The 15,721-nt window shown below is 56.9% G+C and overlaps 1 protein-coding gene across 1 annotated transcript in view; it reads right to left on the bottom strand.

Moving 5' to 3' along the window:
- Nucleotides 1–15,721, bottom strand: part of PADI4 (peptidyl arginine deiminase 4) — a 37,134-nt gene continuing 21,413 nt past the window's right edge. The window contains exons 7-16 of the mRNA XM_059137240.1: nucleotides 14,283–14,461; nucleotides 14,025–14,128; nucleotides 12,887–12,998; nucleotides 11,445–11,552; nucleotides 6,012–6,166; nucleotides 4,401–4,542; nucleotides 4,073–4,175; nucleotides 3,070–3,137; nucleotides 2,298–2,438; nucleotides 1–483 (exon numbers count right to left, since the gene is read on the bottom strand). Coding sequence (XP_058993223.1) covers nucleotides 250–483; nucleotides 2,298–2,438; nucleotides 3,070–3,137; nucleotides 4,073–4,175; nucleotides 4,401–4,542; nucleotides 6,012–6,166; nucleotides 11,445–11,552; nucleotides 12,887–12,998; nucleotides 14,025–14,128; nucleotides 14,283–14,461 — 1,346 coding nt within the window. The 3' untranslated portion in view covers nucleotides 1–249. The remainder of the gene's footprint in view (nucleotides 484–2,297; nucleotides 2,439–3,069; nucleotides 3,138–4,072; nucleotides 4,176–4,400; nucleotides 4,543–6,011; nucleotides 6,167–11,444; nucleotides 11,553–12,886; nucleotides 12,999–14,024; nucleotides 14,129–14,282; nucleotides 14,462–15,721) is intronic.

The raw sequence follows: 15,721 nt of genomic DNA, 5'->3' as shown, positions 1-15,721 counted from the left end.
TGACAAAAAGATTATACAGCTTTATTGCAGCCTCTCACAGCAGAAATGAGTTTGCAAGGACGGGTCTATCTTGGGATCTTCAGAGGGGGTGCCCAGGGGCTCCAGGGCATCGCGGAAGGGAGCAAGCCGCCGCGGGAGGGTAGCCACGCCCAGGGAGCTGACCTGTCCCCCAGAGCTCTTGCAATGCCACACTGCAGGGTCCCAGCACCTCTGGCTGGACCTGGGGGGGAGGGTACGCAGGGGATAGGCTCAGGGCACCATGTGCCACCACTTGAAGGAGAAGGGCTGCCGGCGCACGTTGGTGCCGCAGTGGACCTCCCCGTGCCGCACGTGGTAGGCGTAGAAGTCGTCGATGAAGGTGCAGTGCAGGCCCAGCGGCTCGAGCAGGGCGCGCACCTTCTCCTCCAGGCAGCAGCGGCCGTTGATGACAGGTCCAAAGGGCTTGGGGATGCCCAGGTGTCTGCCCAGCACCAGCATGTTCACCTGCAAAGGAGCGGGGTCCCAGCGCGGGGCCAACGGTGTGCAGCCCGCATCCCCCGCCCATGGGTCCCCTTTTCCTTCTGACCTTCCGCACTAGCAGCCCACTTCACAGATGGGGAAACAGAGGCCCAGACAGGTCAAGTGGGCCACCTCCAGCCGCCCTGCTGGTCTGGGCCTTATACCCAATTCTGTCGGACTCCAGCACCCATGATCTCACCGCTACCCTCTCCTTCCCCCTCTGCCACCTTCTGGCAAATTCTCTGTCCCTCCAGGCCCAGCTCAAGTTGTACGGCCTCTGCGAAGCCTCCCGGGAGTTCCGAGTCAGTGCTCCTCCTCTGGGGTCCTCCCGCGGCTGTCAGCCAGACGCCTGGCCCATCGCAGGCTCTCAGTAAGTATCCGTTGACTGGACGAATAAAGGACTACCTTTTTGGTGTCACTCTCCGTGTATTATCGTTTAAGGTAATGACTGTTTCCTCCCTTATACTGGAGGTGAGCGGAGGAGGATTCTGGCTCTAGGCCCACATGGGTTTGCATCCCAGCCCATCTCCTCAACCGCTGTGTGACCTCAGGCAAGTCGCTTCACCTCTCTGAGCCTCATCAGCCAGATGAGCCCAAGGGGGTTTCCGTTGCTGTGACGCTCAGACGTCAGGCTCATGGAACAGGTGTGGGGTCTGTCTCTGGGGCTCAGGAGTCGGGGACGGGCGTCTCATTCTCTGTTATGGTCCAGACCCAGCCCCTGCTGTGAGTCTTGTACCCTGAATTTCTCGGCCTGTTCCACACCCACGACCCGACCTCTCACTGTGGGCTCCTGGGGTGAGTCACAGCTCGTGCTCAGGCTCCTTCCAGAGCCTCCAGCAGCCCAGGCACAGAGTGGCACCAATGACTTCATTACCCATGCCTCATCCCCTGCTAGGTATCAGCCTTCTTTCCTGCCTGGGAAACCCGGAGGAGCTAAAACCGAGAAACAAAATGCCTGGGGCCAAGGAATTGTAGTCAAGATGCCCCTTCCTGCTTTGTTTTAGCCACAGAACCTCTTCCAAATAAAATCCTGTGTGGTCCCTTGATGCCTAAAACAGAACAAATCCAAAATACCAGCTTTAAGACACCGTCTTGGAACCCCAGTGACCTAGGGAAACCAGTTTGACGTCCCTGTGCCGGGGGGGGGGGGGCTCCTGGCTCCTCCCTGAACGTGACCTCCAGCCCCAGCAGGAGAGGGCGGCTGCAGGGCCCCAGCAGAACTGGGTGAGGTTTCTGCCTGGCCCTCGCGTATCCTTTGGAGAGACAGAGTCAGGGCACAGGGACTGTAACAATACAATAGATGTGGCTTTGAGATGGTGCTTGGCAGGGAGTGGGGCAGAAACGGCTAAGAGTTCTCACCAAAGGTGGGATCTCCCTCAAGTCCCCCCTTCACGGGACAGAATCCACCCAGCCTGGGCCATGCTAGCCTCGTGGCCTCAGAGAGGCCTTCCTGGACCATCTGAAATGGTGTCCCCCCCCCCCCACTTATCCCTTCCAAAGCGGGCAGTGCCATGTGGTGAGGGCATGGGCTCTGCAGCCAGACCCGCAGCTTTGAGACCCAGCCCCGAATCCCATGCTGCCAGAGACCAGACTTCTCTGTGCCTCATCTTTGAGGTGGGAGCGTTGAGAGTCTTGGGCTCCCAGGGTGGTTGTGAGATGCCCAGAGCCACCCTGGGAACTGCCCACGGCCATGCAGACCCCCAAGCCGACAGCCAGCCCCCCACCCCGATCTGTGCCCAGGGTCTCTGACTTCAGGCCATTGGCAAAGGTGGGCTGACCCCGAAGACCACCTTCCTCACCATGTTTGGAAAATAGGCTTTGGCCTTGAGGGTCCCTTTGACCTCTTCCTGGAGCTTGAAGAGCTGGGGGATGTCGATGATGTCCCGCTCGGTCAGGCCCAGCTCCCGCTTCAGCACCTCCCGGTTCCAGTTGATGCAGCTCTAGGGGCGTGGCGGGGGGGGTGCGGTGGGCAGGGTGGAGCCAACTGGCATGGGGGTCGGGTGGTGGGGACGGTGAGAAGGTGGAGGGTCTGGGTGGGGGTGATGGGGCATGACAGAGCCGCCACGGGGAAGGGGTGGGGACAGCTGTGGGGGAGGGCGGTCTGGAGCTGAGGCCTGGCCAAGGGAAGGACCAAGGACAGGGCCAGGAAGACAGTGATGGGCCCTTCCTTCTCTTTCCTCCTTCCCTCCCTCTGTTCTGCTCAGTCCCTCTGCCTCTGGCTTCTGCCTCGGTGTCCCCATCTTTACGGTCACTCTGTGTCTTTCTAGCACTTGGCCTCTCTCCTGCTAGTCCCTCTGTCTCTGAGAGTGTCCCCTGTCTTGCTGTGGCTCCAGCTTTCCTGACTGCTCTTCCTCTCTTTTCCACGCATCACCACTGTGTGTTCCCACAGTGGTGACTGACGTCTGTCTGTCCCACACACATTGACCCAAATCCCAAAGCCATTCACCAAGCTGACCCGCAGCCAGTGGGAGGCTCTGCCTTACGGCTCCCAGGGAGGGGAAGGCGGTGGGGTGGGTGGCTCAGTCCCCCTGGGCTGAGGCATCCCCTTGGGCTGGGCACCCAGGCCAGTACCTCCACATATGAATTATGTTCTTTCAGTTTCTTGTCTTTCAGAAGGTCCTTTATTTTCTGGTTTTTTCCTGTCATGAAGGAAAAGGAAAAAGAATGAAGATGAATTCAGAGGTCGATGTCCCTCTTCCCAGTAGGCACAGTGGGGACTCAGTTTTCCCATCTAGAAAATGGGGGCAGTTATAATTTCTAAGGTGCAGGTTTGTGGCGAGCATCGAGGAGGCAACGGCCTTTAATAAAGTATTTTATCAGTGTAAGTTCTCCTTCAAAGTGTTTCTCACTCCTTTAAAGTATTTCCAGAGGGATCCCAGCTCCCAAGAGGCAAACGGAGATCTAACCATGGTCCGATGCCACGCAACATGCTGTAGATATTAGATAAAAACTCCCATCCGCGGGGAGTTACCAACACTGACCCAGCGCATGTCTGCGAACTTTAGGATCCCCTTCTGTGCTCCAACGAGAAGGCTCTTTCTTTCCCTCCCTCCTTCCTTCCATTCAATCATCATTTGAGCCAGATTGAACTTTCCTCAAGTCCTCAAACACATTTCGTTTTCTCCTGCCTCTGTGCCTTTGCATTCACTGTTCCCTCTGTCTGAGATCTCTCTCTTCCTCTCCTCCCACTGCCTGCCCCACTGGGCGAACTCCTGCTCCTTCCTCGTGTTCCTGCTTGGTCTTTGCCTCCTTTAGGAAGCCTCCCTTGAACTCTTCCCAGATACTCCTAAAGCGCCTGTGTCACCATTGTTTCCTTGACTACTTTCCCAGGACTGTGAATGAGCACCTGCCCCCCAACCCCCGTGACAGTGGGCGCCACTCCGTCCTGTGCACACAGCATCCCTGGAGCTCAGCGTCGTGCCCAGGGCATAGGAGGTGCTCAGAGGAGAGCCGTTGCCCAAAGGCCCCCATCTGGCAGTGGGCGACCGCATGAAGGCAGAGAAAGGACCTTGGATGGAAAAATATCCTTTGCACATGCTCTTTGAGATTCCAGAACAAGGCAGAGCCAACTTACTTTTGACGCCTTCAAACAGCGCAGCTTCCCCGTGGCCCTTCTCCAGCTGCTCCTCGAACAGTCTGTAACAGGACCTGGGGCTGGCCAGGAGCAGCCTGAAGCCCTGGGGGCAGAAACACTGGGCTCAGAGGTCAGCTTTGCCCCTGGGGCTCCCAGAAGTGTCAGCGCAGACCTAGGCTGCCAGTCTCCTTTGTGGCCCCTCCTGGGATTGACGGGGAGCTGGTCACGCTTATAAGGCCAGGCCTCCCAAGCAGAGTGCAGACCAATGCTTGGGAGCCCAGGGAGCAGGCGTGTGGCTTCCTTCAGGCAGCCCCCCCAGACTGCGCACCTTCTTGTGTGCTGGGACGAAGCTCAGGAACTCATCCACGTGGCCCACGTACAGCCAGTCGGAGTACAGCCTCACCGGAGCCTGCACCTGCTGGGCGCTGAGGAAGTCCTGCACGGCCTGGTTCATCTCGTGGTTCTCCGTGCTGCCGACACAGGATGAGGGGAGCGTTGCAGGGTGCGAGGTGCAACGGGGGGCCTCTGAGGGCATGGAGGCTTGCCAAGGGGGTCGAGGTTCTCCTTTAGCTAGGGAAGGGACTCAGAAGCCTGGATAACTTTATTCTATCCTCAAACATCAGAGGAGTTTACCATTGGCCATTCCAGTTTTTTTGAGGGAAACTGAGACACCACGTCAGTCCAGTGAGTACGACCAGAGCCCGGCCTCCGAGAGCACTGCCCACTGGCTCAGTCCAGATGCTGGGGTTGTGGGTAAACATGGGGCTAACCTGTATTATCCACAGTGACAGGGAGAGCCAATCCGACCTCAGTGGGTAATCCCTTGTTAACCATGTAGCTCTGGGGACGTTCCTTTACCTCTGTGGCCTGCAGTTGTCTTCCTGCTCCGGCCTCCAAGGGCCTTCCTGATCTAGGCCTTTGCTCTTTCTCACTCAGTCTCTTCCAGCCACTCTGGCCTTCTTGAACACACTAGGTTCAGTCCTGTCACAGGGCCTTTGCACATGCTCTTTGAGATTCCAGGAACCCTCTACCACAGCTCTCCCCATGGCCATGTCCTTATTGTCATCAGGCCTTCCCTCATGAGCGAGGCCCTCCCTAGTCTCCCTATCAGTTCCCATTCCTCCTCTGTCCCTGTCTTTTTTGTATTCTTTGCTCTTTGAAATTATCTTACTTGTTTACCTTTGTGTCTTTCTTTCTTTCTTTTTTTTTTTAAAAGATTTTATTTATTTATTTGAAAGACAGAGATCACAAGCAGGCAGAGAGGCAGGAGGAGAGAGAGAGGAGGAAGCAGGCTCCCTGCCGAGCAGAGAGCCCGATGCGGAACTCGATCCCAGGACCCCGAGATCATGACCCGAGCCGAAGGCAGTGGCCCAACCCACTGAGACACCCAGGCACCCCCCTTTGTGTCTTTCTTACTAGAATAGCAGCAAGGCCTTGTCTGTTAGGCTCATGGCTGCCTTCCTTCCTAGCACCTGCCTAGTGCCTGGCACACAGTAGGTGCTCAATAAATGTTCACTGATGGAGAGAGTGTAAGTGGCAGCGCTTGCATTTGAGCTTGGGCCCGCCGGGTTCCTAAGCTTTATTCTTTGCTCTGTGTTTTATTCCTGTCTAAGTCCCTAAAGTTTGTTGAGGCTCTTGGATTGGGAGCATGTAGGGAAAGCTTCTGTTGTAGCCTCTGCTTTTCCATGACATGCCTGGGTCTCCCCCTCCTTGCTCCTCCCCCTGCCTTTAAAAAATTTTATTTATTTATTTGACAGAGAGAGGCACAGCAAGAGAGGAAACACAAGCAGGGGGAAGGGGAAGGAAGAAAACAGACCTCCCGTGGAGCAGGGAGCCCGATGCGGGGCTCGATCCCAGGATCCTGGGATCATGACCTGAGCCGAAGGCCGACACCCAACGACTGAGCCTCCCAGGCGCCCCCTGCCCCTTCCCTTCTCACCTGGGGTAGCTGCTGCCCCCAAAGAGGATCCTGCCCAGAGGGTATTTCTTCTTCCCAACTGTGACTGGCGGGCTCACTTCCAGGTTTCCAAAGGAGTCGAAGGTAGAAGCCTCTCCGGTCGTGGTTTCGCGAGTCACGTAGCCAAAATCCGGACCCTGAGATGGGAGAAGCAATGGCCAAGCGTTAGAGAGCGCGATCCCTGCATGAGGGCAGGGTGGGGGCCAGGTCACAGGCAGGATCCGGTAGTAGTCAGAGCTGGCACCGAGCGGGCACCGCTAGGATCTGCAGGACGCCACAGGAGCGCTGACTCAGGTGGTAAGAAAAGGGAGGAACACTTATGGGGTGCCCCATGCGTGCCTGCTGCTTTGTAAACCTTAACTCTGGCATTATAACAAATCTATGAAATATCATTTTTGTCCTCATTCTGCAGAGAAGAATGAAGGTCAGAGTGGTGGGTGACTTCTTCGGGCCCCACAGCCAGCTGGTGGAGGGATCTGAGCTGTGTCTCCAGCAAGCCCTCTAGGACCACACGGTGCTCCGTCCTGACTGCGCTGGAACCGGCTTCACCAAGGGGCTGTGATGTCCCTGCGTGGATCTTCATGGGAAGAATGGGTTGGTGACACATCTCACCCCCTCTGTGCGTTTCCTGTGGCTGGGGGAATGCAGCTAGTAGCTTAGAACAACACACATGGATTCTCTTTCGTCTACGGAGCTCAGAAGTCTGAAAGCACTCTCACTGGACTAACCCCAGGGGCCAGCTCCCTCTGGAGGCTCTGAGTCTGTTTCCTTGCTCTTTTACTTCTAGTGGCTGGTGGCCTCTTTCCTCAACTTCATGTCCTGTGTTTCCACCATCACATGCCTTCTCCCACTCTGTCTTCCTTCTTCCAAGGAGCACCATGATGGTACAGAGCCCGTCAGATAACTCAGGGGCACCTCCTCATCTTGGGGTCCCTGACTTAATCACACCTGCCAAGTCCTTTTGCCGCAAGAAAGCATCAGGTCCTGGGGATTAGGGCAAGGCTGTGTTTGAGGACACCACTCTGTCTACTGCACTAGCCCTAGCTTTCTACGAAAGGGGAATCATTCCCAATCCCTCTTCTCTCTTTGTCTCTCTCTCTCTCTCTCTTTTTTTTTTTTTTAAGATTTTATTTATTTATTTGACAGAGAGAGATCACAAGTAGGCAGAGAGGCAGGCAGAGAGAGAGGAGGAAACAGGCTCCCTGCTGAGCAGAGAGCCCCACGTGGGGCTCGATCCCAAGAGCCTGAGATCATGACCCGAGCCGAAGGCAGAGGCTTAACCCTCCAAAGGCGCCCCCTCCCTTTGTCTCTTAACAGCGATACCAGCCTGACTCCCATGCCCACTGTGCCCTAGAAACTTCATGACCCCAACGCTGAGCCCAAAAGGCAGTGCCCACCAGCATCGGGGAGTCAGTTGGTCACACCCATGACCTGTGCTTGGCCTTCCCGACACTGCACGCTCTTGGGTCCTCTCAGTCTCCTGTGTATGGGACAGGGAGTCCCCAGCCTAGTCCCTAGTCTTTTTTGATTCCCTACAGTTCTCTTCCTCTTGGTGCTGCCACCCAGTCTCACAGAACACTGACCACGTGCTGACAACCCCACGTGTCTCCCTCCTGTCTGCACATCCCCACTAAACCCAGACGGCCATCCGCTGCTTGCTTGACTTCCCACTTGGGCGTCCACCAAAAATCTCCCACTCACCCCCGACGGACCAGTCGGCCCCTCTCCCCTCATCCCCCGTCCCTCCCACAGTCCTCCCCAACTCAGGGCAGGATGGCTGCTGTTAAAGCCTGCCGTCAGCTTGGGGTTCCCTTTCTCTCACAGAGGTCAGGGAATCCTGTCGGCCGGGCCCCTTCAAAGCATGTCCAGAATGTGGCCCCTTTTCATGTCCAAACCTGCAGGCCCATCGCCTCTCACCGGGTTACAGTGCCTGCTCCCTCCCCGCACCGCCTGCCCACAGGACCTGCCCCCTGCTCAGTCCCCTCCATCTCTCTGACAGTCTCTCCTTCCACCTTTCCCTCCCTTTTTTCCTCCACATCAATCCAGCTTTTATTGTATCTTTCAAACATCGCAAATGAGCCTGGAAAATCACCCGGCATCTTGCTATTTCTCTAGCTGGACAGCTTAGATCTGATTCGTTGGTCCACTGAACCGTTCCTTTTTCAGAAACGTAGACACCGTCCCCCAATTTCCCAATATCCTTATTTTTAACGCCTGTGGCTTGCTGGATCAAAGCTGCTGAGTTTGATGCAAGTTCAATGTCGTTTCCTTCAAGAATTAACTCATCTTTCTGGGCTCAACACCCGGCCTCATCCGAACCCTGCAGATCTATTTTTCACCCAAGAAATTTTGGATTTCAACAAGAGAACCATTCTCCTGAACAACAATGTCGATGGGGAAGTGAGTGTACCCAGACCTCGTTCCGGAAAGGGAGCCCAGGGGCCACGCCCTTGACCGTGCTCTGTACACAACTACAATGGTACAGACAGGGCAAACGGTAGCCAGTTCTGGTCTAGTGCTCACCATTTGTCCACGTAGAGCCTCTTCTTCTTTGCAAGGAGACTGACTCCTACACTGATGTGATTGATGTCCCTCTGCAGGGCTCCCCTGGGTCCCTTCACAATAACAGTGAGTCCCTTCCCGAGTGATGTCAACATTTTCTGGAACATCCATGGTCCAAGGCTGAGAACGGTCTTTGTCCTCAGTAGATGCAGCACAGAAACCTCACCCTTCCTCCTGCTCACTCTGCTCTGCCCCTTCTGGCCTCTTGGCTCTTCACCCAACATGCGAGTCTTGCTGCTGTCTCAGGACCTTTGCACTGGCTGTTTCTTCTGTCTTTAACTCTCCACCCAGACATCCATACAGCCAAATCCTTCACCTCTTTGGAGTTTTTGCTCCAGTGTCAGCTTCCCAAAGGGGCCCTACCCTGACCATCCTATTTAGAATTGCAATGTAATTCCCCCACCCCACCACTTTGGCACCTGGGAGCCCCTTGATTCTGTTTTTTTCTTCCTACAGCACTAGATTCCACTTTCCAACACGCAATATAATTTACTTATTCAACATACTGCTTGTTTATCGTCTGTCTTTCTGGGCTAGGATGTCACCTCCATGAGGGCAGGATCTTTGGCACTGCTCGCTGATAGATTCCAAGTGCCTGGAGCAAGGCTGGGCACAGAGCATGGGCTCCAGGGATATATGATGAATGAACAATAAGTTCATATGAGTCACGGCCTTGGCCGTTGCCATGAGAGGGGCTCAGTTCCACAGGCTGCAGGCTTGGATTTCTGAAGGTGAATGAAGGTGCGCCCTTTGCAGAACTGCCCCCTGCCCCCAGGAGTGGGAGGGGCAGGGGACACCCCCACATGCCACCTGATACTATTTCCGGCTCAGACTTAGACACCTGTCACCCTGTCCGCTCTCCTCGAGTCTCTGTTCACTGAAGCCCCAGAGTGTGCAAATCCATTCTTGAAACCTGCTGATCTGTTTTCACAACCAGAGAGCACACCCGGGCTCACCTCTCGCACTCACTCGCACTGAGCTGGCTTTAATAGCGTTATTGTGTTTTAACTGTTTACCTTCCCAGCTTGCTTTCTACTTACAGTAAGCACCGCTAGTTTTCTGCTTATAGGTGGTGTAACATTTACCGACATGGTCTAATGGAAGAATACCCACCGTGCATCAAGCTGTGCGCTAAGCGGCCCCTGAGGGGTGAAAAGGGAGATGATGAGGCAGTGATTTATAACAAAACAGTCCCGAAGAAACCAACGAGGTGCCGCAGCCCAGAATGCCAGGGACCATGGCGGGGCGTCCTTCAACGCCAGGGATGGTCTCACAGTGGGGAGCACTGCAGCCGAGATCTGGAGGCAGGGACACCGTCAGGCATGGGAAGCAGGAAGAGCATTGTGAGCAGAGGGAACGGCATATGCAAAGGTGAGGAGCAGTTGGGCACATTTGAAGAACGGGCAGGAGGCCTGTGGGATTTGGAGCTGGGTGAGGGATGGGGAGAGTGGCCCGCAATGAGTTTGGAAAAGCCGATGGGGACGCTGTCTGGTGACGAGTTTGACTTTGAGCCCAATTCTCTTCCTGAATGATGGGCGTCAGAAAACCACAGTCATGCTTGCCTAAGAACACGTCGCAGCCTCTCATCCAAGCCTGGGTGTGGGAGAGGCGGGGACCCCTGTGCTGAAGTGTCCATCTGCCTGGAAGGACTCGGGAGATGTGGCTGGTGATGTCAGAACATCTGGCCTCTGTCACCCTGGGAGCATGGCAGTGGGAGACCGGTCGCTGAGCAGAGCAGGGCTGAGAGCAGGGGGATGGGCTAGGGTCCCCACGGGCCAGCAGGATTATTTATTCCCGTGGTGGTCCTGAAACAGGGGTAACCTGGTTCCAGTCGAAGAGACGCCATGGACCCAACAAATTCTCTCCATCATCACCACCCAGGGCAGGGGAGTGAGCGAGACTCAGACGAGTCGCTGAGTTGAACTCAGATTTCCTTTCAAAGCCTCCTGTGTGGGCAGGGCTGCCTCCTCTTCCCTGGGGCTCAGGGTGCTCCCGGGGAAGCAAACCTTGCACCCCACACACCACACCCCTTCCTCCGTGCTTCCCCGGCGCCTGGAGTCAGGGGCTCTCAGCACCCGGGGTGCGCGCCTGGCAGCACACGGGGTACAGAGCTCCCCGGGGCCAGGCCCGCCCGGTTTCGGTGCCAGCTTCTCCTCTCATCGTGTGACCTTGGAAAAGCGGTTGCCCCTCTCTGAGCCTCGGTTTCTTAATCTATAAAATGGGCCTCGTGATAATATCTAGATTAAAGGTTGCCGGGCAAATTAAATGAGTCAGTGCATGTAAAGAATTTGGCGTCATGTCTGACCCAGGACGCACGCTCGATGAACGTAACTATTCCCCTCGTTAGCATTCTGCGCTGAGCTTACGCGATCCTGCCGGGCTAGTCCAGCTTGATTCACCGACATGTCACCCCACCCCCAAACACCTGCAGAGTCACACCTGGGAAATGACCACTCTGATCCCCAAACCCACCCCATATCCCTCACAAAGGCCAGACTCTCCTTCCCCAAAAGACAGAGCCTCCAGCCAGACACCGAAGAAGGTTCCAGTCCTGGCCCAACCCACCACACCTTGCAGCAAGAGCATCTTCAATGGGACAAGGAAGCCACAGCCAGACCCGATGTCCTTGGCAGGGCTATTTTGAGGACAGGCCGAACTCACGGCTGGAAAGAGCTTTGGGAAAGGGGGAGCCAGATCTTATCTCAGAGGCGACAAAAAGGTCATGGCCCACCTGCGTGATCGCTGCCCCAGCAGGAAGGGCTCCTGCTATGGAGCCCGGGTGCTCAGCCACAGGTGGTGAGGAAGGGGGCCTTGGGCGGGGATCTCAGCAGCCGCAGCCCCACCAGCACGTACCAGCAGGCATTTGATGGGGAACTCCTTCAGGCCCCTGTTCCTCGGAGAGTCAAAGACCACAGGCAGGGTCTTGTGTGGGGCTTGGATGTAGCCGATTTCTATCTCGTCCTGTGCAGGGGGAGGGGAAGGAGCGCTGATGGGCATGGCCATGACACCCAGTGCAAGGAGGGGGCATGGACCCATCCACTCTCCCTCTGTGGTCAAGGGCAAATTCCCATGCAGTGTTCCAGGAGGGAACAGAGCTTGTCTTCCCATTTGTGCACAAGAGGGCTCACCCCCACTGCTGGTGAGTGCAGGGGCTGAGTGCTGTAGGTGCTGGGGACCTGGTAAGCGAGCCTCAGGCTCTGTCCTCGGGGAGCTGGTCACCGAGCACCCAGTGTGAGGATGTGATGGGTCAGGAAGGAGGGGGTCCTGATGGGGTTGAGACAGGCAGAGAAGGGGGGCAGTTCAGACCCAGCCTTGCCCACAAGGGCAGAAGTGGGGAGGGCTCCGAAGTGCACCTGGTGCAAATTCTGCCTGTATTCTGATAGAGGTGATGTTGGACGGGACCCCTGAAACGGCCACTCTTGTAGGTCAAAGACGGAGCTACCAGCACTTTTATACTGTTCTGTCTGACTTAGCCCAGACAGGACTTCTAGAAAGGAAGGGGTGTTCTCTGTGGGTTTGGGAGACAGATGGGAGATTTTTGCGGGGGAGGCTTTCTAGCTGGGATTGTAAGAACGGGACCTGGAGGACAGCGGAGAGAGGGAAGAGCAGGCGCGGAGGCATGGAGGAGGTGGGAGCAGGGGGAATGCCGCGGGAGGGCAAAGAGCCCGAGAAAGCAAGAGTGGCAAGAAGGCTCGGGTGGGTCTGCCAGCCGCCTGCAGCCACTGCCCCGTGCCGGGTGCTGGGGTGCTGAGCTGCGTGAGACTCAGTCTCTGCCCTTGGGGAGTTCATGGCCTGATGGGCAGCCTGGCACAGAACAGGGGGATAGTGTGGCCACCAGGCAGGCTGGCCAAAGGTGAGGGATCGCCAGGTTGGGGTGGGGTGGGGCTGGAGGCAGGCTGAGAGGGAGGAGATGGAAAGTGCTGGAGCAGGGGTGTGGCCTGGTGTGGTGGCTGAGCCTGGGGAAGCTGGCTGGGATCCACCCCTGGAGGGATGGGTTGAGCTCCAACCCTCTGAGCTTTGCGTCATTTCCGGGGCATCTGAGAGTTTCCAGGCAGGAAGGTGGCCTGTACCTTGGTGACCCTGCCAGACAGGCTGTGGTTGGCCGTAAAGGTCGCTTTACTCACCAGCCTGAGCCCCCACATGCCCGGGCCCTCAGAAGCACCTCATTTCCTGCCCATCTGAGGAAGGGTGGCCCCCAGCCCCAGGAGCCTGGGCCTCCCATGTCCCCTGACCTTCAGGAAGATCCACCCTGTGTGTCTCACCCACCCCACCCCCCCGCCCCACGGGGAACAGACCTGCATCCACCGGTCATCATTGCTCTGCTCCTCGGAGGGGACAGTGACCTTGCACTTGGCTTCCTTGGCTAGAGCTATCACTGACTTCAGGAAGTTCTCATTTTCAAGCACCCTAGAAAGGGCAAGAAAAAAGCTTCTCAGGGCTCTGGATTCAGCAGACGGTGGCCTTGGCCAGGCTCTGAGGGGGCAAGTTGCACCCCTGCAGGGTCCCTAGGGGTGGAGCAGGAGCTCAGGCCTGGATGGATGGGGGGAGGGGCACAGTGGTCGCTCAGGAGACGCTCGGGAGATGCTCGTGGCCTGGATGGCAATGCCGGCTCATCCTTTCTCTCTGCTCTCAGCAAACATCTCACTGAACTCTTACAGCAATCCCTGAGGGGACCAGCAGGCTCCCCTTCCATCTGGGAGAAGCCACAATGAGGAGGTCAACGCTCAAGGTCAACGCTCAAGGCCCCCCTGGAGGAGGGGATGCCTCAGCCGAGGCAAAGAGTTGGTTTGCCACTAAGGGTCATGCCACATGGCTAGACAGCACCAGGCTTTGAACCCAGGCCTTGCTGGCTTCCAGCCTGCGACCTGACCTCCCGGCAGCCACCAGCTCACCCCTCACCCCTTCTGCCCGGAAGCAGCTGCAAGAGAAGAGCAGAGGGGCCCTCTGAGACCCCAGTGTACTCAACAGGTGTTCTCAGATGGTGAGATGGATGCCAAGGCTCCCCACGGCAGCTTGTTAAAGGGCAGCTGGGCCCTATCCCCAGACCCCAGACCCCACAGATCTGGGGTTGGCCGGGAACAAGCATTTGAAATGGTCTCTGGTGTGGGAGGTCCACAGGCCACCCACTGAGCCTGGGCAGGCCGGCTCAGAGACGGAGGGCTTTCATCTACCAGGTCTAGAAAACTCTCTGGGCCTTCGGGAGAGAAAGCTGCCCCCCCCCACTTCTGCATTAGGGTAGGAGAGCAAGGACAAAACAGTAGCAACAGGCACTACCCTGCCTTTTTATTCCAAATTGGCCAGAAGCCTTCGGCATGTTGCTGTGGGAGTCATTTTCCCCCATTTAAACAGCAGATATTTCGGGTCCGGGGTGGGGGCTGTGGCCAGAAGCCAGGGCACCTGCTGGTGCATCTGTGCCCCACCGGGGACCCTCACCTGCACACGTACACCTCCTCTGGGGGCTGAGTGTTCGGGGTCATAATCCAGGGGGCCACACGGAAGACCACGCTGTCTTGGAAAAGCAGGGCGGCGGGAAGATCCTGAAGGTGTGGGTGAGGCCAGGGCTGTCACCACGGCCGGGCTCCGATACCTACCGCTTCCTGGCAAGGCTCTGTACCCCCCCCCCCCCCCACCCACGAGGTGGGCCAAGGCCCAGGAGCTCGGGTCTCCTCTCAGGCTGCCATCTTGGCCTACCGGGTTGGACGTGTCCAGCAGGGAGACGGTGAGGGAAATGAGCCCCGGGAAGCTGACGTCTGGGAAGGCGAGGCCCTCCACGTAGAAGTCCACGCTGTGTTGGCCGCCCGGGAGCTCCAGGGGGTGACTGGGCTGCTGGGGCCCCAGGACCACCCTGTACCTGGAGATGTGTTTGCCGCCTGGTGAAGAAAGGAGGCTCAGGTCTTCGTGTCCCCCGGGGGCCGTGACGCCTTCGTGAGGCCACCACACTCCGGATGACATGTCACAGCTAAATGGGCCCACCGTAGGACAAAGAAACTAAAAGCATCAGGTGGGACATCGTCCCCTGGCTGGGGCTCCAGGGGTGGAGTGATGGGGGAGGGGGAGTCTGAGCCATTCCCAACCATACACACACCAGTCCAACGCACATTACAGTTCCTTCATTCATTCATCATTCACCATGCATTCATTCATTCCTGAGCACCTGCTCTCAGCGGACGCCTGGGGAGACCAGGGAGGTAGTCCCTGTCCTAGTCCCCAAGGAGTAGGGGAAGGAAGGAGGACCAGAGACAGTCAAATCACAGATGGTAATGCGTGCTGTGATGGAGAGAACCCCGAAGCGTCATGGAAGGCTTCCTGGAGGAGGGGATGCCTCAGCGGAGGCAAAGAGTTGGTTTGCCACTAAGTCAATGTCAGTCTAATCAAGTTGATCCGGGATGGAAGTAAGTCAGATCTAGTCGTGCCTCTACACAAAGCCCTCAGCTGGCCTCCCCACGGGGCTCAGACTAGAAGGCAGAGTCACCCCTGCCTACCCGAGCTGGCCCCGCCCCTTTCTTCTCCACCCTCATCAACCACCTGAACGCCTCATCCTGCTCTCCAGCCACACCGGCCTCCCTGCCTGCCTTCCTCAACCCCATAGGAATGATCCCACCTCAGGGCCTTTGCACTTGAGCTTCCCACAGCCTGGAATGCCCTTCCCCTGGGTGTCTGCGTGACTGTTCCCATATCTCCTTCTGCTCAAATGACACCTTAGGGGGAAAGCTTTCCCCAGCCCCCTCTCCTGCGGGTCCCCAGGCTCCACCCCTCAACTGCACCCCCTTCCCTGCTACATTCTTCAGTGCAGGATTTAACCCCATCAGACACACTAGATGCTTTACTTAGTTATTCTGTACATGGTCTCTTTCAACCCAGCAAGAGGAAAGTGACACACGGACAGGAGCTTTGTCCTGTTCTTTGCTCCATGCCCTGAGCCTCAAACAAGCCCGGCACTCAGCAGCGGTGGCTCGTGAGCCGCTGAGAAGTTCATGGTGTCTTTGATGAGCAGGACACTGGCGATCACACTATTACCTAACACCGCGGTCAGCTCGGCTCGGATGCAACACTCTCTGTACACAAGAGTCCTGTGTGTGTGTGTGTGCGTGTGTGTGTGGCAGAGAGGAAGAGACAGACACCGTTACAGC

The sequence above is a fragment of the Mustela lutreola genome, chromosome 10, assembly GCF_030435805.1.
Source record: "Mustela lutreola isolate mMusLut2 chromosome 10, mMusLut2.pri, whole genome shotgun sequence".
Lineage (NCBI taxonomy): Eukaryota > Metazoa > Chordata > Mammalia > Carnivora > Mustelidae > Mustela > Mustela lutreola.
The sequence above is the reverse complement of the archived record's forward strand: the minus strand, read 5'-3'. Positions and strand labels throughout refer to the sequence as shown.